Here is a 24,256-nt window from a genome sequence, read left to right on the forward strand (position 1 = left end):
AGCGCATTACACTACTTTGCTATACTAGCTTGATAATTTCACTTCGTTTTGCACAGAAAAAGTTAGCGATTTCATTCCCGCGGGGATTGACGAAGCTGTATTCATATTGTCTTGGTGAAAAAATGCACATGCATTCGCCCCTTCGTTCGTTCGTTCGTTCGTTCGTTCGTTCGTTCATTCGTTCGTTCGTTCGTTTGTTCGTTCGTTCGTTCATTTGTTTATTTATTTATTATTTGTTCGACTGAGCATCGTGTCAGTCTTACTGAACTGACGGTAACCCATATCCTCAGAAGGAGAATAAGCGACAGCTGTTAACCCGTGATTTGTAAAAATGTAAAAATGTAAAAATATCGCATTCCACAAAGTAATACATGCCTTTAATTATTATTAATATTTGCTGTTTAGAGCCTCTATGCTGGAAGGTGGAGGATGGTTTGGGCCGGATAGGTAAAATATTACGATTTTTTTCTCTTTGTTTTCTCTCCCTAATTTCTCTTTATTTCAATGAATTTCAACTTTAAATACAGCGATTTTTTTTCTTCCCCTTAATTCTCTTTATTTCAATGAATTTCAACTTTAAATACAGCGATTTTTTTTCTTCCCCTAATTTCTCTATATTTCAATGAATTTCAACATTAAATACAGCAATTTATTTCTTTATTTAATTTTGTTTTCTTCCCCTAATTTCTCTTTATTTTAATGAATTTGAACTTTAAATACAGCTTGTTTTTTTCAGGTTTTTTTTTAGATAGATCTCTTCACTTTGGGGTAGCGCGACTCTGCTGCTGCTAGCTTTCCACTAGGAGAAAGCTCCCCGAATTTCCCAGCGATGGGACAATAAAGTAATGTGAAAATAAAATTTAACAAATCTAACAGATCCCTTGACTTTTGGGTAGCGCGACACTGCTGCTGCTAGCTTTCCACTGAGAGGAGGCGACCTGAATTTCCCAGCGAAAGGACATTAAAATAAAGAGAGAAAATAATCTAATAGACACCTTGACTTTGGGGTAGCGCGCATCTGTTGCTGCTAGCTTTCCACTGGGAGGAAGCGACCCGAATTTCCCAGCGATGGGACAATAAAGTAATGAAGAGAAAAATGTTTTAATCTATTTTCGTTTATTGTGATCACATTTTAAGAGTAAACATGACATATGCATATATTTTTAGATTCCGAATGTGATGAAGAATACGATGCAATCAATTTTAAATCTGTTTGCGAAAAATCGATTTTAATGACAACTTTAATGAGCAAACTCATCAATTAATTTTTAAGCCTTCAAGCTGAAATGCAATACCAAAGTCCGGCCGGCTTCGTCGAAGATTACTTGACCAAAATTTCAACCAATTAGGTTGAAAAATGAGAGCGTGACAGTGCCACCTCAACTTTCACGAAAAGCCGGATATGACGTCATCAAAGACATTTATCAAAAAAATGAAAAAAACATCTGGAGATACCATACTCAGGATCTCTCATGTCAAGGTTCATGAAGATCGGTCCAGTAGTTTTCTCTGAATCGCTCTACACACACACACACACACACACATACACCACGACCCTCGTCTCGATTCCCCTTCTACGTTAAAATATTTAGTCAAAACTTGACTAAATGTAAAAAGGAAATAAATAAAGAAAGAAAGAAAAAGTAATTGCAAACACAGCAATTTTTTCACAGATTCAACAAGAAAAAGCCATTGAAGGTTGCTTTTTTTGTTTTTTTTAATGATCGTAACGTAATACCTACTGTCGTGTTTATTTTATTATTTTGAATTCGAGCCAAAAACAGAAATAAGGTGCATGATTATTATTTTGCTGTATGTCCATCTCTTGCCAAATGTTGTCTGGAGCACCTGCGGAAAGGCAATCATCTCGCTGTCCGACAGACAAAAAGACAGACATACAAGACAGACAGGACAGGCAGACAAGACAGACAGAAAAGACAGAAAGACACAGACAGACAGACAGACAGACAGACAGACAGACAGGCAAAACTGGCAAAAAGACAGACAGAAAGACATAATAAATGACAGACAGACACAGACAGACATTGAATGAAAGACAGACAGACAGACAGACAAATATAGACAGACAGACAGAGACAGACGGACGGACCGACATACAGGCGGACTGATAGACACTATAGGTCAAAGAGAAGCTTATCTTGCCTTTTACGTACGCTGAACCAGCCTCACAACTCATCTTTTCTTGGCGTTGGCAGGCAAGACGATCGGAATGATCAGTACAGTTACTGTAATGAACAGGCAGTGTTGTTCTCAGGCCTCTTTCTTCGCTCATTGACGCATACTTTAGTTGAACCTGATGCACTTTTGAATTGTCTGACCCCTAACTGTCACACTCACAGAATTGTCAAAAATTGACAGACGATATTTATACCTGATCATTGTCTTTCCGCGAGTGTTTGTCTATTTTCTTGTTGGATGAATGATTTAGTTTGGTTGGCTTGCCGTTGTCAGTGTTAAATGTGCAATAAAGCGGGGATTGGTGGGAGAAGGTGAGAGGGTAGGTCAGGTGGTACAGCACTGGACTTGTGATCCTAAGGTCGCAGGTTCGAATCCCGGCCGGGACAGACATGGGTCAACTTTATGTGCAGACCCAGAGACGGTATCCATGTCCCACCCCCGTGTCACCACAGTGGCACGAAAAAGACCTCGGTCATTCTGCCATAAGTGCAGATGACTGATATCACCTAAACACGCATACACTTGTGTATCTCATCGAAAGTCGGGTTAAAACCCAGGAACATGCCCCTTATGCCTTTGCCGTGAGGGCGTAAAACTTGAATTCCTCTCAGAAGTGGAAAGGGGGAGCGGGAAGAGCGAGTGGAAGAGAACGAGAGACAATTAAGAGGCTGTGACAGAGACTGGAAAAAGATATCACACACACACATACACACACACTTACACAAGGGCGTGCACGCGCACACACACACTCACAGCATGAAGAAATAGGTTTTCAGATTTCTTTAATTAAAAATGTAAAATAATTACTTAAAATAACAAGAGTTGTTTTGCAAGACATTGCATGCCGTTAACAATCAAAAATTGCATACAATACTGCTTCAGCACAGAAACAATCGGTTTTGAGCAAAATACAGCTGTTGAGTGATAACAAATGTAAACAAGGATTATATCAAAAACACCTCTATCACAGAATCAAAAGCAAATTGCTATATAACAATAACAGAATTGTTTTTCAAAAAAGTGAAGGTACTGGCCTTTTCAACAACAAAGAAACCATACCATAATTCCTGCACAAAATTGAAGTAATTGCATATGCTCCCATACTTTTCTACACACAAGCACTTGCTCACACGTACAGAGCATACTGTGCATACAATACGGATTTTTACACCTTTTCATTAAAATTGATTTTAACTTCATGAAGAGAGTGTCTTTGAGAGCAATGTAAAATCGGGGAAAATATTTACATTTTATAAACATGTCATTGTCAAAAAGTGTATATACCTGATTTAAAATTGACACAAACTCCACAAAAATAAGTTTTACAACTTAATAAACCATTTCGTGCATTTCAACAAATATTGCATTAATGACTACAAATACATTTCTTTCAATGAAAGTCCATAAAGTAAAAGGGCAACAAATCTTGAAAAGAATTCATGCATTATCAATGATGTGCATCTTCCAAAATATTAATAAAACAACCATGAAAATCTAAGGTTGTCAAAATGTGATTCAAATAAAACAAGTTTCCTATATTGTTCTTTTTTGTGATTTTCTGAGAAACAACTTCAAGCACATGAATGTTTGTTTATTCTATTCATCTTCTCATTACCATTTCTATTTTGGGCAGTTGTACTTATAATAATAACAATAACAATAATAATAGAACATTTATATAGCGCTTCTCCACAGCTCGAAGCACTATACAATACTGTAATAATAATAATAAAACATTCTTCTATAGCACAGTCTCATAGCGCTTTACAAATCCATCATACAATACAAGCATTAATAGTTAACATTTTATAAACAACAACCAGATACATATGATACTCTAGAACTAAAAGGTTTAAAAACAAATGAGTAAAAAAGAAAACTTATCATTCGGCACATTCACTCACAAGTCATATGCACGCATTACACCACAGCTTCAATGTCCTAATTACAATGCTCATTTCAGTTAAAGGCAATTTGTACGGGCGAGTCTTCAGTTTAATCTTAAATGATGGTAGTGAGGGAGACTGGCGGACCGCTAGGGGAAGTGAGTTCCAGAGTGTAGGGACTTGGAATCTGAAGGATCTTTGTCCAGCTGATTTGACTTTGATTCTAGGAACTGTGAGGAGCAATGGCTCGGGAGGGGAAGGGGGGGGGGGGGGGGGATATAATATACAAACCAGCACAATCTGCAGTCAATAACGCCTTAAAAACATGGAAAAATATACATCATGAAGCAAATATACAAACATACATGAAAAACACTGAGAGAAAAAACTCGAATGTCCACCACAGTATGCACCGTGAAAGAGACACAACAAATACTATCAGGTAGCCACGCACACAGCAGACACAAGCAAGAGCACACACACACACACATAATTATATGTCCTTTGTTCACTTCGAAGGCGTAGTTAATGGACCTGAAAGATCTTTGATCGTTTGTCGCAAATTAACTGTTCCATGAATGACCCTTCCTGTTTTTGAGTCTTGATTTCGGTAAGTGGTAAGTTTATCTGCGTCAGATTTCGGTTTGCACTAGGATACGTGTTTGTGTCTGATTCTACATCCCTTTGGCTTAATTGCTGAAACTCGGGCATGATTAGTTATACATACTCAGGTTAACCGCATCATGAATGTTTCATCCTAGCTTGCTCATTTGCTCGCTTTTTTTGTTGACAAGGGAGGTAATCCAAGTTTGAGTCTCAAGGCAGGAGGGATGTGGGGATTGGAGTTACAGTGACCGTGGCGATTAGGGATGTCCGAATCCCGATACACGTGAATGCTGAGGTCTCCTCGAAGTTCCAGATCAATGCCTGTCCAAGCCTATACAAAACAGAAAAGTTGAAGGAAACTCTTAATACCACGTGACAGAAATGTGAGTTAATACTGCAAAAAGTATACACTTCTACTCACTTGTCTGTCCAGGGCTCAAACAGAAAAGTTGAAGGAAACTCTTAATACCACGTGACAGAAATGTGAGTTAATACTGCAAAAAGTATACACTTCTACTCACTTACACCTATACATGTATACATCCCTAATAAAGCGCTTTGAACTTCGGATAAGGCGCTATATAAATAAAGAGAATAATAAAGAGAATAATAATTTTAAAAAAACTTGTCTGTCTAGGGCTCAAACAAGAAAAGTTGACTGACTGAACAAGAGACTCCAGTTCCCACAATCCTCTCCCTCATTACACTATTTGACTATAGTTGCAAAGCTCATTTCCAAAACACATACAGTTGAACCCCACTCAGTTTTTAAAGCATCCAAATATCTGAGAAAATGACGTCTCAAACAGGAAGGAGTGTTGAAATGGGGGTACATTTACGGAGGTTATCAGCAACAAACCGGAGAATATAGAGCTGGACCCTGCTCCCTCCAGATCTGAGGCCTGGGGCTGGTAGCAAAGCCCCGCAAAACAGCAGCATGGGTGCCGGAAAGCAAGCACATGGTAATGGTTTCACACCCCGACCATGCTGACTCAGGGGCAAATGAAGGTTTGCAGTGGATCTCAGACCCATTGTTGCCAGTCAAACTGGGCCCAGCTTTTGGAGGGATGGAATTTCACAATAAAGCAGTTACCCCCCCTTAGCCATGCTTATCTTCCGCCAATCCGTGCCCATTTTATGCCAAAACCTTTACCTATGTTGATTTATCAGTCCAGTAAAAATGAACTTGACTGATCATAAGGCTTGTGTTTCATTGATTATCTCCCTTTAGCATGTTGGGGGATATTTGTGTTGCATGGTAGTTAGTCTTGTCATAAAGAAACTGGGGGTCTCAAAAGCCGGCAGGTTCCATTGTATTACACTTTACGACAAAAAGAGGAAAAAGGTATCACGGTTAAATAAATCACCTCTTCTCCAAGAACTCTCTCCAACTTCTTGGCCATGTCTTTGCCGGGCATGAGGTAGTTCCCCCGGTCCAGCACCGTGTGACCCTCCCAGCGACCTGTCAGCATGACCTTCACCTTGTCCACCAGGCAAGGGAGGGAGCTCCCTGTCTCAAGGGAGGTAATCTGGGTGAGGAGTTGTCCAAACCCCTCATCCCTGTCTTTGTAGGTGTTCATCAGATATCCTGTAAAATAAATCAATATAATCATCATGCCTCGTCATAATCCATGGAGAACTGAAAGCAACAATCTTGAGAATCGTAATCAAACAAATGAGGCAGAGCGGCGTTGTTTTACAGATCTGATGAGCAAAGGGAAGTAAGTGCTCTAAATGCATCAATTCATGTAATAGAGTACCGTACTTTCCGGGTTACAAGGCGCTACAGCGCATTAGGCGCACCCCCCTCTTTTTAAAAAAAAATTGTATTCCAGTCACCCATTGGGCGCAGGGGGCCGATAGGGCGCACCAAAATTAAAAAAGTATACCGGTGCTCTGTGTGTGCGGCGAGATCAAAGGCAGGTCCATTGTGATAGCTGGGTTGCCTTGTTTAGACACTGACCTTCTTCCCAGGGGTCAATGACCCAGTTTTTGCTATGAGAGGTGGTTCCCCTGTCATAGATCTGAGAGAGGAAACACTTCCTGCACCGGGGTCAGTGACCAGTTTAACCTATGGGGCGGTCTCTTTGATGTCTTGAGAGGAAACTTGGCCAGGGTAGTACCTAGTAGCTGAAACATGCATTATCACAAGTTGTTTGACTGGTACTCAGGCGGTCTCTTTGATTTTTTTCATATTTCATACACGGATTAGGCGCTTCGTTATACAAGACGCAGGGGTCAAACTCGAGGAAAAAAGTCGCGCCTTATGACCCGGAAAGTACGGTAAGTGAGACTTATTCGGAACAATTTTTCTGGCACCTGAGAAAATAACAAGCATTGAAATGAACAAGCAAGCAACTTTCATCCTCATGATTCATAATCTTAATCATTCCCAAGCACAGAAGTGCATTTCCGCCCATGGAGTGAACCCGTCATGCAGATCTTTATAGGCTTTTCAATAGGATAAGAGTTTTCTCTCACTATCACGACACGTAATACAATTACTTTTTTTAGTATTAGCCTTGCGTCTTCTGTGTATAGTGTTTTTGTTGGTATTTTTTTTTGCTGAATTAATTTCCAAGATTGATATAGATGTCAGTTATGAAATCATCTCCTTCTCTTACACCGACACAGAGGCTCATATGTTCTTTCTCCCTCCTTCTTCCCCCCCCCTCCCTTCCAGCTCCCTCTTTTCATCCCCCCCCCCCCCCCCCCCCCTCTCTCTCTCTCTCTGCATTGGTCATAGGCCTACACAAGAAAGTCACCGTCAGAGTCAGTGTCTCTCTTACACACACACACACACACACACACACACACACACACACACACACACACACACACACACACACACACACACACACACACACACACACACACTGTCACACACACTGACCTATAAAAGCCCAGACACTCTCTGCATGCAGTAAGTGTGCGTTGGCTCTGTCCCACAGAATGTGGTTGCTTTCACTGTTTCTACACATCTGAACCAGCTGCTTGTGAAGGTTACACAACGTCCTTTCCACATTATCTGCACACAGAGAAAGTTACAATAAAATCAAAACAGCAAACTAAATCATGCCTCCTCTGATAGGACGACCACCAAACTGTTAATGTGACTGCTTATGAAAGGGTTTTCCTTTTCCAAATTCTTTGTAGAATCTTGCTTCTGGTGACTGCACTGGCCAATTTCTAGCCATATTATGTCTGTTTATTTCTGTGTAGGTCACTTCGTAAACCTGTGTAATTAACTCCATTTATCTACTCGTGTGTACACATCCTTACTGGCCTGAAAGAGGCAAGTATTTTACTCGCCATGGCGAGAAGAAACATGTAACTGACGAGTAGAAATGTTCATCTATACTTGCCAAATGCGAGTAAAGTTGCTGAAACAAATTGTTGGTTTTGCTAGTAGTTTGCTCTCTGGCTAGTAAACTTTCAGAATCACTAGCCAAAGGCGAGTACACCATATGTGTTGGACTTTCAGGGCTGCCTTAATTAACATAACAACGCCCACCACTAACTGGAATATTATATCAAATATCAGAAAAAGATCAAAAGTAGAGGAACAGTGAAGCTTCCATTGAATGACCTGAAAAAGTCAGAGACAATCAGGAATATAAAAGGAGATTCATTGTACATGTAGTTCTGTGACCTTTTCAGAAAGATGTGGACTTGTACCTGCCCTACCCCCTGACTCCTTCCTCACCCCGGTGAGCGTATCTCGGCGCCGAGTCAAGCTTAAAGCCTACGAGGGGTATGAGAGCCAAAACATCCTCCAGAGACAGGCAACCAACAACAGCCGCTGTTTCAAAGCTCCTACCTCAAAGACAGATCAATACAGGAACTCGTTCTTTATAAAGACAGTGATCGAGTGGAACAATTTGAGCGAAGCCACCGTCACCTTGACCACGCCCAGCGCCTTCTCATCGGCGTTAGGGGGGCAGAAACCAGTGTGAGAGCCTCAGTAGTTTTTATCCAGTTTTTAACATTGTAACATAGCATTTTTTAACTGTGCTTGAAAAGCCTACATTCTAGGGCAAACGGACTAAAACCGCAAGTACAGCAGTAAGAAGACCAGCTGGAGTTGTACACTATATCCACCTTGTGTACAGTGAACTTTTAAGACTCTTTTAGATGCGCACACCCCCCAAAAAAAACATCACGTTGATAGTTGTCGTCGGCTTCTGTGGCGCACCCGCCAACCGCCACCCCAGGCGGGTTATCCAGATCCAGATCCAAGCTACTCTCAGACCTGAGATTTGTAAGAATGGCACGCAGTCGCCTTTTGATCTCTCCCCATACCTTCTGGCCTAGCGCTGTACCTAAAAAAAAGTCAAGTATACATTCTCTCTTGCTAAGTTCTCTCCTTTCAGCTTGGTGGACTGGAGATCGAGCCCTTGGGAAAATGCAGGACCTGTCTATTTCCTCCCTCTGAGAATTGAACCCTAGACTTGCTATGTGAGAGACGCAATGCTCCATTAAATACTGCACCAATCCAGCTATGAAATGTCAACTCAACATTTACAACACACAGGACTACCACTGAAGAAAAGCAGAAATTCCCTGAAACTGAAGCAGAATGTTGAAAAAAAGTGAAATTTACATACATCTGTCAGAAATCTGTGCACATAAAAAGTTTTTCATGTTCATATTTCTTGGAAATTCACCAATTCCCTTAATGTAAACCTCCATTCATCACCAGTCTTACTTTTTTCTTTCAGATCAAACAGTCTGTCACTGGTGGCAGCGTCTTTGGCACGTGTGTTGGTGCAGTAGAGTACAGCTTGGCACAGCATGGCGCGAATGACCTTGACCTTGTTCTCCTTGGAGTCAAGGACGTGTAGAATCATGGGAAGGGTCACCAAGCCCTTTTGTTCCCGCTGCCTTCTTTTAAGGACCTGTATAAACAGAGGAAGAGAAAAAGTTAATTGAAACTGAACTGGTGCTAATTTCAAATGATGATGATGGGCGGGGATGTAGCTCAGTCGGTAGCGCGCTGGATTTGTATCCAGTTGGCCGCTGTCAGCGTGAGTTCGTCCCCACGTTTGGCGAGAGATTTATTTCTCAGAGTCAACTTTGTGTGCAGACTCTCCTCGGTGTCCGAACACCCCCCGTGTGTACACGCAAGCACAAGACCAAGTGCGCACGAAAAAGATCCTGTAATCCATGTCAGAGTTCGGTGGGTTATAGAAACACGAAAATACCCAGCATGCTTCCTCCGAAAACGGCGTATGGCTGCCTAAATGGCGGGGTAAAAAAACGGTCATACACGTAAAATTCCACTCGTGCAAAACAACACGAGTGTACGTGGGAGTTTCAGCCCACGAATGCAGAAGAAGAAGAAAAAATGATGATGATAATGATGATGATGATGATGATGATGATGATGATGATGATGATGATGATGATGATGATGATGATGATGATGATAATAATAATAATAATACGAATATTTATAACGCGCACATATCTCACCAACAGGCGACTCAAGGCGCACATACACTCGTTCACACACACGGAGACTTAAAGTCACTAGCACACACACACACCATCAACCATTAAAATATGTACAGTTATTCAGGGTGGGATGGGGTGGGCAGTGTAGAATGCATGGATTATTTGGAAAAAAGGAATGTCTTGAGTGCAGATTTGAATGATTCGAGGGACTGTTGTTGACGGAGGGGGATAGGTAGTGTGTTCCATTGGCTAGGTGCTTGGAAAGAAAATGAGCGTTGACCTGCTGTTTTGAGTTTGGTGTGGGGGATGTTGAGCTTGAGGGAGTCGGCAGATGATCTGAGTGCTCGTGAAGGGACATAGAGAGAGAGAGAGTCGGAGAGATAGGCAGGGGCGAGACCATGGAGGCATTTGTAGGTGAGAGTGTTGATTTTGTAGGTGATACGGGCAGGAACGGGCAACCAGTGGAGCTGATTTAGGAGGGGGGTGATGTGATCTCTCTTTTTCTTTCGTAAGACGAGACGGGCAGAGCTATTTTGAATGCGTTGGAGACGAGAGATAGAAGAAGAGGGAAGACCCGCCAAGAGAGAGTTACAATAGTCAAGACGTGAGAGAATGGTGGAAGTGACCAGTTTGGCGGTAGCATCTGTGGTGAGGTACTTGCGGATAGTGGCGATGCGGCGGAGTTGGAAGTAGCAGGTGCGAGAGACAGAAGAGATGTGTTGTTTCATGGAAAGGGTGTTGTCAAGAGTGACTCCGAGGTTTTTGACAGCGGAAGACAGAGGGACAGAAGAGTCAGGGAGTTGAAGAGAGTCGGAAGTGGCTTTGGAGAGTTTGGATGTAGTGCCTATTAGGATAGCTTCAGTTTTGTTGCTATTGAGCTGAAGTTTGTTTTCTGTCATCCAATTCTGCACGTCAGTGATAGTGTCAGAGATAGAGGAAAGAAGAGATTCAGACTGGTCAGGGGAAGAGCTGTTGTGAAGTTGAGAGTCGTCGGCAAAAGAGTGGTGGAGAACGTTGTGTCGGTCAAGGATGTGGTCAAGAGGTTGAGTGTAGAGAGTAAATAGTACAGGCCCAAGGACTGAGCCCTGAGGGACTCCGCACTCAAGCCTGATGGGGTCAGAGTTCAGTTTGTCAATCGAAACAGTCTGGTAGCGGTCGGTAAGATAAGAAGAGAACCAAGAAAGAGCTGTGCTATGGATACCAAAGGTGTGCTGAAGGCGTTGAAGGAGGATGTTGTGGTCGACTGTGTCAAAGGCCGCTGATAGATCAAGTAGAGCGACGGCAGAGATTTCAGCTTGGTCAGTGGCAAGGAGGAGATCATTAGTGATTTTGAGAAGGGCAGTTTCGGTGGAGTGGTGAGGACGATAGGCAGATTGACATTGATTAAGACGATGACGGGCGCTGTGGCGGGGTGGTAAGACGTCGGCCTCGTAATCGGAAGGTCGAGGGTTCGAATCCCGGCCGCGGCCGCCTGGTGTGTTTAGAGTGAAGGTTTTTCCGATCTCCCAGGTCAACTTACGTGCAGACCTGCTAGTGACTTATCTCCCTTACTGTGTACACGAAAGCACAAGATCAAGTGCGCACGGAAAAGATCCTGTAATCCATGTCGGAGTTCGATGTGTTTTGGAAACACAAAAATACCCAGCATGCTTCTTCCGAAAGCGGCGTGTGGCTGCCTAAATGGCGGGGTAAAAACGGTCATACACGTAAAATTCCACTCGTGTAAAAACACGAGTGTACATGGGAGTTTCAGCCCACGAACGCAGAAGAAGATTAAGACGATGATGAAGATGATGATGACGATGATGATGACGACGACGCCGCCAACATGCAAGGGCTAAAATTGCAACAGCGACCATAATGACTATGACGATGACCATGATAATATTAATGACGACTACCATGATGATGATGATGTTGATGTTGATGACCATAATGATGATGACTATAATGATGTTGACGACGGCTACAACGATGACGACGATAAATAAAAACATGACATGATTTTTTCTTTCTTACTTGCATAGGATCGTCCTCCATCAAATGATCATAGTCTTCAACATCACTATCTTCATCTTCATCGTCATCAGCGGCAGTCTCTGTCAACCCTGCCTTGCCCGGAGCACCACGCCGACGGTTGCCAGGGCCACCACCAGATTCAACTTTGCCCTCAACGACCACAACCTCTCCACTGTCAAGGCCACTGCTTGAAACTTGCTGTTGACTCTGTGTAACGTGTCCTGAAAGAATATATTTAGAAAACGTTAGACATAAGGGGACTGTATTGTCCCGCTGATGTAAATTTTACTTGGTATGTGTGCTCAGATAATCTTATACAGGTGGTCGTTTTAAAATAGAAAACAAGAGAATAAACGTTTTTGTTTAAATAAGATGACTTTGATCTGGTAGCCGGTAGCTCTACTCCGCCCATCCCCGGCCACGTCAGATGGGTGGGAGTCGCCAGTCGCATTGGGTGGGCCCCTTTGAGGCTGAGGGCCCGGCACCGTCTTCACCTGGCTGCGACCCATGAAGACGACACCATCACGTTGATTCGTTGATGACACAACCATTTGTCGAGGGTAGCGTAGGCACCCGGTCTGCTCCCCGCCTAAAAAAGGCCAGTGCCGTTCCGTCTTCGAGGGACTGCGTGGGTTTCATTTCGGAGTTTTCCTTCTCCTAGACGAGTTTCCTTCCATGGATGATGAGCCTCCTCTACCCTCGTTTTGAATTCAGAGTGGTCTTCTCTTAGGATAGCTGCCTGCCAGGGTTGACGAGCCTATCCTGCCCGGCTATTTGACCCATAGCTGGAGGTTGGTTCGTGGGCACCTGGGCGTTTCCACACACCGGTGGGCCCGCATGCCGCACGTCTAGGGGCCAACCTCCTCCGAGTCCTTGTAGTGTAGCCTGGGGCCTTGCGGTACCCAGTTTACGCCTGTCGCCGCGATGGAGGCACTACATAGGGCTTGTTGTGGAGAGGTTATTGTACTGGCAGGAGAGACTGACGCATTCTGCTCTCTTTTCGCATTGTCCTAAAAAGGACAGACGGTGCTAGCCAGCGGTGAGGGCTGAAAGCGAGAAGTGACAAGCACAAGACACTTCGCCAACACACTAGACACGTCACACAACCGTTTGGCAGGCGTTTAAATAAGATAAAATAAAAGATAAAAAAAATAAAAAACTTGTGTAGGAATAGGAGGGAAGAATCCTGTTAGTTGACCTCTTCACAAAATTCATGTAGGATAGAAACAATGCTGTCTGAAAAAGTTTCAGAGGCTTGAAAGGTTTATCACTCTTCTTAGGATCAACTCTTTGTTAACTTCTGCACACTGGCCGCTTAACACTTTTAGAATCATCCCCTGAAAAAGTTTCAGAGGCTTGAAAGGTTTATCACTCTTCTTAGGATCAACTCTTTGTTAACTTCTGCACACTGGCCGCTTAACACTTTTAGAATCATCCCTGAAAAAGTTTGAGAGGCTTGAAAGGTTTATCACTCTTCTTAGGATCAACTCTGTGTTAACTTCTGCACATTGGCCGCTTAACACTTTTAGAATCATCCCCTGAAAAAGTTTCAGAGGTTTGAAAGGTTTATCACTCTTCTTAGGATCAACTCTTTGTTAACTTCTGCACACTGGCCGCTTAACACTTTTAGAATCATCCCCTGAAAAAGTTTCAGAGGCTTGAAAGGTTTATCACTCTTCTTAGGATCAACTCTTTGTTAACTTCTGCACACTGGCCGCTTAACACTTTTAGAATCATCCCCTGAAAAAGTTTCAGAGGCTTGAAAGGTTTATCACTCTTCTTAGGATCAACTCTTTGTTAACTTCTGCACACTGGCCACTTAACACTTTTAGAATCATCCCCTGAAAAAGTTTCAGAGGCTTGAAAGGTTTATCACTCTTCTTAGGATCAACTCTTTGTTAACTTCTGCACACTGGCCGCTTAACACTTTTAGAATCATCCCCTGAATTGCAGCTCCAAGCATTTAGTCACATACCATTCATCGTTGCATAGATCTGAGAAACAGCAGCCTTGGTGTTGTCAATCCACTCAGAAGGAGGCAGGCCATTGGTCATCTGTGTTGTGTTCTGTCCAGCGGTCAGCCAATCGTGCAAGAATGCCATGGCTCCTGGTATGGCCGACAGAGGGGGGTAACTTGTGCGTGAAAATCTCGTCAGCAGCTGACAAAAAACACACACAAAAACATGTATTATTCTATTCACACCATGGTAAATTTACAGCAATTAATCATTTTAAAGTAGTGTTTAAATTTGTCTTCTCCTTCGTTCATGGGCTGAAACTCCCATGTTCACTCATGTATTTGCATGAGTAGGTTTTTATGTGTATGACTGTTTTTACCCCGCCATTCAGGAAGCCATACGCCGATTTCAGGGGAAGTATGCTGGGTATTTTTGTGTTTCTATGACCCACCGAACTCTGACATGGATTACAGGATCTTTTCCGTACGCACTTGGTCTTGTGCTTGTGTATACACACCAAGGGGGATAAGCCACTAGCAGGTCTGCACATAAGTTGACCTGGGAGATCGGAATAATCTCCACCCTTAACCCACCAGGCGGCCGCGGCTGGGATTCGAGCTTACAATCTTCCGATTAGGAGGCTGATGTCTTACCACTACGCCACTGAGCCCGTCGTATAAATTTAAATAGAATGGATTTGTAAGGAAAAGGAAGAACAACCAGTATTTACAGCAATTAATCAGTTAAAAACAGTTAAGTTTAAATTTAGATAAAATTGATTTGTAAAGAAAAGGAATAACTGAAAGAGTAAGATTGAAACAATATGTGTAACAAATAACAACAACACTATTTGTGCCCATCTCAGGATGCATACATGTTTTAACGCACAAGTTTATTCTTACTTTTGTTGTGATTTCCAAGATGGATGAATCCAAAGCTTCACAGTCAAATTTCTCTTCCTCGGCCTCTTTTGCTGCACATGAGGAAAACAAACACAGAAAAAAAAGTTAAGATTATCTCATCTTTCTTTTGCTCAAAGCAACAAAAACCAGCCGATATTCTATTTTGTTAAATCATTCCAAAATGATTCCAACTTAAGTTGTAAAACAATGGCATCCCATGGCAACACATTTTTTCAGTTAATCATAAAATTGTGTCAGGTTTCAAAATAATAAACAGCTAAAATAAATTTGCCGTGTTTTGATTTGTCCGTAAGACATTAACGCATGTTGGTTTTATGTTTGGGTTTTGACTTCTCCCTCCAAGTATTTTTCTTTCTATTCACATTTATCAGAAATACTAGAGATTCAGGCAGGATTCAGCTTTTTCACTCTCACTTGCAGCTATACAGTGGAACCCCTCTTCAAGACCCTTTAATTGCAGACTCCCTCCCTTTTAAGACCCTGTTTTGTAAGATTTTTTCTCCATTACTTTTGTTCATTTACCCCCATTTCAAGATTCCCTCCTTTTAAAGACCCGATTTTCTCAGATATTTGGAGGTCTTAATCTAAAAGGGGGGGTTCCACTGTATCAGTCATGAAATCCAAGAAATCAAACACCACAAAAAAGTAATGACACAGTCAAGCTCCCCCTACCCCAACCCTTTCTTTCGTACCTTAATTTGGCGGATTTTCTGTTCATGACACCTGTGCTGTTATCTCCCTTTAAAGACTCATTTTAAAGACCTGATTTTCTCAGATTATGGGTGGCATTTAAAGGGGGGTAAATACACCGTATTCACCTGCTTGATCTGGATCATCAAGTCCCGCCAATTCTCTCCCCTCTTTCACCCACAGTTTGACCTGTTTCTTGGCTGCTGATACTTTTTCTGCCTGGTTCTTGTTCTGTAAGAAATATGAAACTTCATGGTCAAATACATTGACTAAAAGGGACAGGGTTCGATCATCCTGGGATAAACAATCAATCAATCAATCAATATGAGGCTTATATCGCGCATATTCCGTGGGTACAGTTCCAAGCGCAGGGATTTATTTATTTATCTATTTTTATTTATTTTATTTTATGCGATTTATTTATGCCGTGCGAGATGGAATTTTTTTTTACACAATACATCACGCATTCACATCGGCCAGCAGATCGCAGCCATTTCGGCGCATATCCTACTTTTCACGGCCTATTATTCCAAGTCACACGGGTATTTTGGTGGACATTTTTATCTATGCCCATACAATTTTGCCAGGAAAAAACCTTTTGTCAATCGTGGGATCTTTAACGTGCACACCCCAATGTAGTGTACACGAAGGGACCTCGGTTTTTCGTCTCATCCGAAAGACTATGTACGAGCCACTATTGAACATTTTTTGTTAAGGTTCGATGGATCAAAATTGAAACTAAACAGGTTTTACAAAATTAAGCTAAGATAAGTTAATACATGATAATAATAATAAGTCAGATTTCTTTGTGCTGGTTCAGAAAAACACTATAGTGAGACACATACAGTCACCAAAACACCCACATGTGCCTAGCACACACACACACACACACACATGCATACACACACACAACACACAGACTGTCACACACACACCAATGAAGGACAGTAAAGTATACCAAATATCAAATTCTGAATACATGCATTGGTCACGAAGTCAGACCATTCAAAGCGTTCTTCTTACCCTGATCTCACCAACTTCTGCCTGTGCCCACACTTCCATGGCAAAGTCAAGCTTTGAACAGTGTTTGAAGTCAAAGGCGGGCTTGGCCGCTTCGCCCTCTGCCTTCTTGTCATTGCTGTCAGCAGACAGTGGTTCTCCTGAAGGTTCGATTCCACTGATCAGAAGGTCAGCATCTTCTTGTTTTGCCATGCTATTGCACATTATTGTGAAATGCGCTGAGGTTGTCGATGTGTGTGAAGATGTGGTTTTGTCATCTGACTGCTCCGCCCCAAGTGTGGCTCCTGCTTCTGTTGCTTCTGCTGTTGCTGTTGCTGTCGATGCTGTTGCTGCGCTTGTTGCAGAGCAGGAAGCCTCCTGAGCTTTGCCAGCAAACGCTGAGGGCATCATCAGACCTAAGAGAGAGATACAAATTCATTGGACAAACTTTAACAATGAAGATTGAACTGCCAAGCCCTCACACTCTGGGCATCTTAGCTGTGTGATTTTGTGCGCGCATGTGTGAGCATGGATGTGTGCGTACATATACTACTAGATGAATACCCGCTTCGCCGGGTACGGCTGCGCGGGGAAGAAGTCGAGCTGAATACCCGGCTGCGCCGGGGACCCGGCTATGCCGAAGCCGGCGCACCGCACGGAGGAAGGGAGCCGCACGGAGGAAGGGAGATAACCGTGGCTGAAAACACTGGAGAAAATAAGGAAGAGTTACTGGGAATGGATCCAGAGAAAAACCAAAATCGGTTCAGCGCTGCGCGCTGAGAGCACGTGTTGAAATATCTCATCGATGAGGTTGTGTCCGGGGTGTAGCTGAATACGGTCTGCAAATTTGAAAAAGATCGACCGAGAACTTTGGCCGTGCATCGCGAACAGACACACAGACACAAGTCGTATATATATATAGATCATCATTGTTTATCTTGAAGGACTACAAGCACATAAAAAGGTAGTGATGCATCCACCTTTTCTTCTAATGCGTTCATGGGCTGCAACTCCCACACATATGCACTCTTATTTTTTTGTATTTTTTGTATGGCTGTGATTTAATTTCCCTGCCATTTTAGACTGTCATACTCCCTTTTCAAGGACATTATTGGCCAGTGACTTACTGTTGTTCCTGCCACGAAGAAGCAGGTCTACAAAGGTGTTCAGTTCGCGGTCGGTGTAGCCCTTGAAAACGCTCCCTCCACGGCGTAGCGTCTCTGCCAGGAAAGCGTACCACAGTGCTGCTGGTAGGTTGTTCTCACTGTCAGCTAGAAAGAAAAAAAGGGAAAAAATAGAAGGTAAAAGTCTGATGGAGGAGAAGCATGTACCAGCCTTATTTTCTCCTTTGTGATAAAACAAGCTCAAACTGTAATGGGCGGTTCTGGTGAGGTTATGCCCCCCCTTTCTTTCGGCTGGTAACTGGCGCCATCTCGCGGCAAGATCGCACGAGAAAGAACAAAAAACTTGCATTGGTCCCAAATAGCAGATCGGTTTGGTAACAGTTTGTGTGTAAGTCGTGCATTTTATACGGTAAACAGACAATGGTCGGTTCTGGTGAGGTTATGCCCCTTCTTTCTTTCGACTGGTAACTGGCGCCATCTCGCGGCAAGATCACAGGAGTTGTCTCGCGTTATCACCCCAGAAGCGCTCATTAGGTTCAGGTGTACCTTAAGCCTGATATACAATAGCATGCATAAAAATCATTACAAAGGCACCCATGTGCACGCATGCATGCACGTACACACACACACACACACACACACACACACACACACACACACACACACACACACACACACATGCATGTACACACAAACACACACATGCACACACTTTGTTAGACAACAGAAACATCAGACACACAATGACATAGAATTTTTTCAACAACAAAATTGCACGTCACAGACCTATTCCATATCCGAGGATCTTTCGCGATTCGCTGACTGGGAGCGCAGCAATGTAGCCAATCAGAGTGTAGAGATTGGGGACGACATGCTTGAAACGATGTTGGGGTTCTCGCAGAAAGTCACGCAGTGTGGTTGAAATGCGGTCCGTCAGGTTGAAATCCTCCACACAGGCTGGTGAAGAGATAAAAATAGTTTTTTCACGTCTGGCATTATTACAAATTTCACATAATTTCAAATGATTATTTAAGAATTATCCAATTCAGAGTTTACAAAAAGAGTTTGTATAAAAGCTGTCATTGACACACCACTGAAAGTAGTATTTTCCAAGGAGTATCAATGGCAAACAGAAATGTAATTGTCTTCCAAAACTAACACTTATCTTAATTTTTAAACACTATTTTTTAAGTCATCGATCTTTTTCGGTCAAAGGCCAAACTCTATTTTTCTTTAATCTCTTGCTATATTTCTTTGAAGTCTAAGATATGACACATGCACAGGTTCCATTTTGATGAAATCCCAAAACATATACAGTGGAACCCCCCTTTTAAGACCTGTGTTTTGAGACTTTCTGTACATTTACCCCATTTAAGACCCCTCCTTTTTAAGGCCTGATTTTCTCAGATTTATGAAAATTTTAAAAGGGGGGGGGGGGGGGGGTGGGGGATTCCACTGTATGAAATTTATTATTCTATTATAATGTCTATGTGAGTTTTACAGGCAATCCATTCAAGGAAGAATGAGTTTCAAGGAAATAAATAAAACCGTAGGCTGAAGCATTTTGGCCTTGTAAATACGAATTTAACCCCCTCTGGTGAAAGATAAATTGTACATGTAAAGAAAAACACTACTTTGTCCCTCTCACCTGGGTTCAACTATAAAGCATGTTAGTTACAGGCACACATGTAAAGTTCACAATTACATGCTCTTTTTTAATTTTTTTAATTTTTTTGCTTTCGCGGAAATCCGCAAATTTGCCAATATTTGGATTGCCTGGTCTTCTGACACAGGTGCCAGCTTGTTGAAATCCCTGAACACATGTTTATCTTTGATCGCGCACTGACCTGCACAAGTGCGCTGGTATCTATATGACGTCTTATGACACAGGTTCCAGCTTATTGAAATCCCTGAACAGATGTTTGTATGCGGCTTTGTTGTATGTAATTTTGCTGAATAAAATTGTTTAAACCAACAGATGTTTGTCTTTGATCGCACACTGACCTGCACAAGTGCGCTGGTACGCAAAGAGTAGCTGCAGCTGGTGGGTACCGACCGTGACGTCGCTCAGCTGACCGATCATGGCCCCCAGCACCATAAATAGCACGTCCAGCTGTCGCCAGTCAAACCCCAGGGGGTCCAGCGTGCACAGGTAGCCCAGGCTCGGCTTCAGGATTACCTGTAATGTGGACCCACAAAATACAGCACAATACAATATGATACCATATGATAGATACAATACAATTCAATTCAACAAAATAGACAGTGGTAACTCAACGACCAAAAGTCAAAAATGACATTGGACTAACCTTGACCCTCTCCCAGTGGGAGGGCGTGACGTACAGCGGCAGCCAGGCGTTGATGGGCTCTCGGCCGACGCCGACAGTAGCATAGCCCATGTCGCTGCTGAAGAATTTAAAACCGTTGTGTGCCTGCAGATGGCCTGCCAGGTTGATTTTGAACTCCAGTGCATCCAGCATGGACGTGCGACTTACCAACGTGCCGCTGATTAAGCAGAGTCTCACCTGGTAACGACAATGACAATTCTTTATTTTACGAGGCAAAAAGGATAAGCATAGGTATACTTTTTTGCATCTGGCCCTCAAAGGAAAAGAAGAATTTAAGTATTGGACATTTATGTGAGATTTTTCCTTTGTAAAATAAATAAGTGAGTGCATAAGTTCGTAAATAAATCGTTAAATGCATTTTTGTCCTTTTTATTCTCAATACTGACAGTGACAAATAAGCTCTTTTCCTTCTGAACAAAAACTGAGAAGTAACAAACTGAAGTTAATGCTATATATATGTGAGTTGATGTAAGAATATGTAATTTAATTGAAAAGTTAAATTCAATCTAATTTGAATTTTCTTTTCAAACAATCATTCCTCGCAGCACTCAAACAACACATCTATTTCAATCTTTCTAATGCAGATGACATTCTAATTTATATTTCATAGAACTGAATATTTTAGTCTTAGTAGAGCAAGCACAGATTTCATCTGTTTGCCTCACTGTAACTCTACCTTTAATTCCACAAACTTTGCCTTATAATGATTAGATGAATTGTACAATTCAAATTGATATCCAATTAAACAAGAAGAGCAAACGCTCGATCGAGTCACTTTCGCAGTTCTGAATATTATATGAGGCATCAGATGGACAGGAAGAAATTGCTATTCACAACACAATGAGTCACGTTCACATAAAATTTGAGCCCGGTCACTTTTATAGTTTCCGAGAAAAGCCCAACGTTAAGTTGTGTGTTGCCGAACAGAAAAGGCTAGTTATCTCCCTTGTTTTTCTGATAACGTTCGTAAAAGGCTACAGATGTAAATACTTTGATGTAAAGAATAATCCTACAAAGTTTCAATCACATCCGATGAACTTTGTCAAAGATATAAAATGTCTAATTTTTCCTTTGACGCTGACCTGTGACCTTGAAAAAGGTCAAAGGTCAACGAAACCATCGTTAAAGTGTAGAGGTCATTGGAGGTCACGACTAAACAAAATATGAGCCCGATCGCTTTGATAGTTTCCGAGAAAAGTCCAACGTTAAGGTGGTGTCTACCGGCCGGACAGACTAACACTGACCGATTACATAGAGTCACTTTTTCTCAAGTGACTCAAAAACAGGAAAGATATGTTGTTGGAACGTTGAATTATTGACAAAACAAAACGTTATGTTCACAGTGTATTATTAGCGTTTGTCTGTCTGTGCACGTAAACGACCGCTGGGTCAAAATATCTGTGAACGTAACCTTTTGTTTTGTCAATAATTAAACGTTCCAACAACATATCTTTCTTGGTTTTTGATTCTGAATTTTGGAACGTTGGCAGTCTATTTGATTTTGGATTTTTGATAACTAATTAAGGACTTACAGAAGTTGGGTCATCCACAGCGTGCTCAGGACGTGTCACAGCAAGACCAAAACCAATGGCGTTCTCTCCGTTCTCCGTATCTTTCAGTATGTCCACCACGGAATCCTGGGACAGCGCACAGAAGAAGAAATCTACAGCCTCCTTGGATAGACGGGCGATTTCTGTTTCATTCACAGCGATGTGTTGCAGTTTTGCTTCATCTGCTTTGGCGCGTTTCACGTTCTCTACTGCTCTCTTGTCCATCATACGTTGTCGGCGTGACTTCGTGAACTGGAACAACAGGAATGAAAGACAAATAAAATCTAAGCATGGATTTTAAACATTCCGCAAAAGGAAATAAGTTTGCTGTTAGTGTTATGGCTGAGTTGACGAATGTATTTGTACCCTTTACACTGCAACGACTAATTTCAAATTTCATGATCATGCAGCGATCACAGCAGTAACTTACGCGCATGGGGAATAATTCTGTTTAACCTTCAGGAGTCATCACATCTTCTCTCTTTTTATATTTAGTCAAGTTTTGACTAAATATTTTAACATCGAGGGGGAATCGAAACGAGGGTCGTGGTGTATGTGCGTGTGTGTGTGTGTGTGTCTGTGTGTCTGTGTGTGTGTGTGTGTGTGTGTAGAGCGATTCAGACTAAACTACTGGACCGATCTTTATGAAATTTGACATGAGAGTTCCTGGGTATGAAATCCCCGAACGTTTTTTTCATTTTTTGGATAAATGTCTTTGATGACGTCATATCCGGCTTTTCGTGAAAGTTGAGGCGGCACTGTCACGCCCTCATTTTTCAACCAAATTGGTTGAAATTTTGGTCAAGTAATCTTCGACGAAGCCCGGGGTTCGGTATTGCATTTCAGCTTGGTGGCTTAAAAATTAATTAATGACTTTGGTCATTAAAAATCTGAAAATTGTAAAAAAAAATAAAAATTTATAAAACGATCCAAATTTACGTTTATCTTATTCTCCATCATTTGCTGATTCCAAAAACATATAAATATGTTATATTCGGATTAAAAACAAGCTCTGAAAATTAAATATATAAAAATTATTATCAAAATTTTTTTTTCGAAATCAATTTAAAAACACTTTCATCTTATTCCTTGTCGGTTCCTGATTCAAAAAATATATAGATATGATATGTTTGGATTAAAAACACGCTCAGAAAGTTAAAACGAAGAGAGGTACAGAAAAGCGTGCTATGCAGCATAGCGTAACCACTACCCCGCTCGCGCGCTCTTCTTGTCAATTTCACTGCCTATGCCGTGAGCGGTGGACCACGAGTATACGGTCTTACTGCGTTGCATTGCGTTCAGTTTCATTCTGTAAGTTCGACAGCTACTTGACTAAATATTGCATTTTCGCTTTACGCGACTTGTTTTTCTCATAACTTTATTGTCCCATTGCTGGGAAATTCGTGTCACTTCCTCCCAGTGGAAAGATAGCAGCAACAGCGTTGCACTACCCAGGTGTGTGTGTGTGCGTGTTTAGGTGTAATCAGCCACCTGCACATCCGGCAGAATGGCCGAGGTCTTTAACGTGCCACTGTGGTGACATGGATGTGATACACATTGGATTCTATCTCTGGATGTAATCAGCCACCTGCACATGCGGCAGAATGCCCGAGGTCTTTAACGTGCCACTGTGGTGACATGGATGTGATACACATTGGATTCTATCTCTGGATGTAATCAGCCACCTGCACATCCGGCAGAATCGCCGAGGTCTTTTACGTGTAACTGTGGTGACATGGATGTCATACACATTGGATTCTTTCTCTGGGTGTGCACATAAAGTTGACCCGTGTCCGTCCTGGCCCAGATTCAAATCTTTGACCCTAGGATTAAAAGTCCAGTGCTCTATCAACTGAGCTACCGAGCCAGGGGCTCACATCCATGAGAGATGGCATAGGACACATGTCCTGGACAATGCAAAAGCGATAGGACATTTGTCCCGAACAAAACAAAAATGAATAGGACCTTTTTTTTTCTCGCAACAAAACGTACACTAACAGCATGGTTTGTCTGCTTGGAGAGACACATCGTAGCAAATCAAACTACTGTAAATTGGAAAGTACTGTCAATTTCCAGATCAAATGAAAGCATAATTGGACAATGACCACTTTGTGACAAAAAAAATAGGACATTATGTCCTCTTGCATGAAAAATGTATAGGACATTTGGAAAAAATATCCGTGTATGTCCGATGTCCGACGTGGATGTGAGCCCCTGCCAAGCCCCCAAATACTTTCAAGTTTTATGTATTTGGAATGCTTCATCCCCTTAGTTATGCGTGTAATCTTCAACGGCAGTCAAAGAACTATCACGTTTAAAGCTCCATTCTTACCTGAGCCTCGTATCGTAGATCATGAGCTCTGGCCAAAATTGAAACTGACGCTGTCTCTCCTCTGGAATAGCGAGCAAGCATGCTGTGCATTGTGTCCACCTGGTTGACAAAAATCAATGATTAAGTGATCGTAGGTTAACTGACACTTTTATGGAGTTAATTTGG

The 24,256-nt window shown here is 42.1% G+C and overlaps 1 protein-coding gene across 1 annotated transcript in view; it reads right to left on the bottom strand.

Annotated features, from left to right (window-relative positions):
* Positions 1-2,964: 2,964 nt before the first annotated feature.
* The window catches only part of LOC138978441 (uncharacterized), a 34,358-nt gene continuing 13,066 nt past the window's right edge, over positions 2,965-24,256 (bottom strand). The window contains exons 10-24 of the mRNA XM_070351184.1: positions 24,092-24,190; positions 21,742-22,011; positions 20,171-20,386; positions 19,866-20,040; positions 18,648-18,818; positions 17,865-18,008; positions 16,762-17,153; positions 15,867-15,969; positions 15,028-15,098; positions 14,143-14,326; positions 12,168-12,388; positions 9,400-9,589; positions 7,585-7,719; positions 6,059-6,279; positions 2,965-5,022 (exon numbers count right to left, since the gene is read on the bottom strand). Of these exons, the coding sequence (XP_070207285.1) occupies positions 4,852-5,022; positions 6,059-6,279; positions 7,585-7,719; positions 9,400-9,589; positions 12,168-12,388; positions 14,143-14,326; positions 15,028-15,098; positions 15,867-15,969; positions 16,762-17,153; positions 17,865-18,008; positions 18,648-18,818; positions 19,866-20,040; positions 20,171-20,386; positions 21,742-22,011; positions 24,092-24,190 (2,763 nt within the window). The 3' untranslated portion in view covers positions 2,965-4,851. The remainder of the gene's footprint in view (positions 5,023-6,058; positions 6,280-7,584; positions 7,720-9,399; positions 9,590-12,167; positions 12,389-14,142; positions 14,327-15,027; positions 15,099-15,866; positions 15,970-16,761; positions 17,154-17,864; positions 18,009-18,647; positions 18,819-19,865; positions 20,041-20,170; positions 20,387-21,741; positions 22,012-24,091; positions 24,191-24,256) is intronic.

This window comes from Littorina saxatilis, linkage group LG10 (assembly GCF_037325665.1).
Source record: "Littorina saxatilis isolate snail1 linkage group LG10, US_GU_Lsax_2.0, whole genome shotgun sequence".
In the NCBI taxonomy this organism is placed as follows: domain Eukaryota; kingdom Metazoa; phylum Mollusca; class Gastropoda; order Littorinimorpha; family Littorinidae; genus Littorina; species Littorina saxatilis.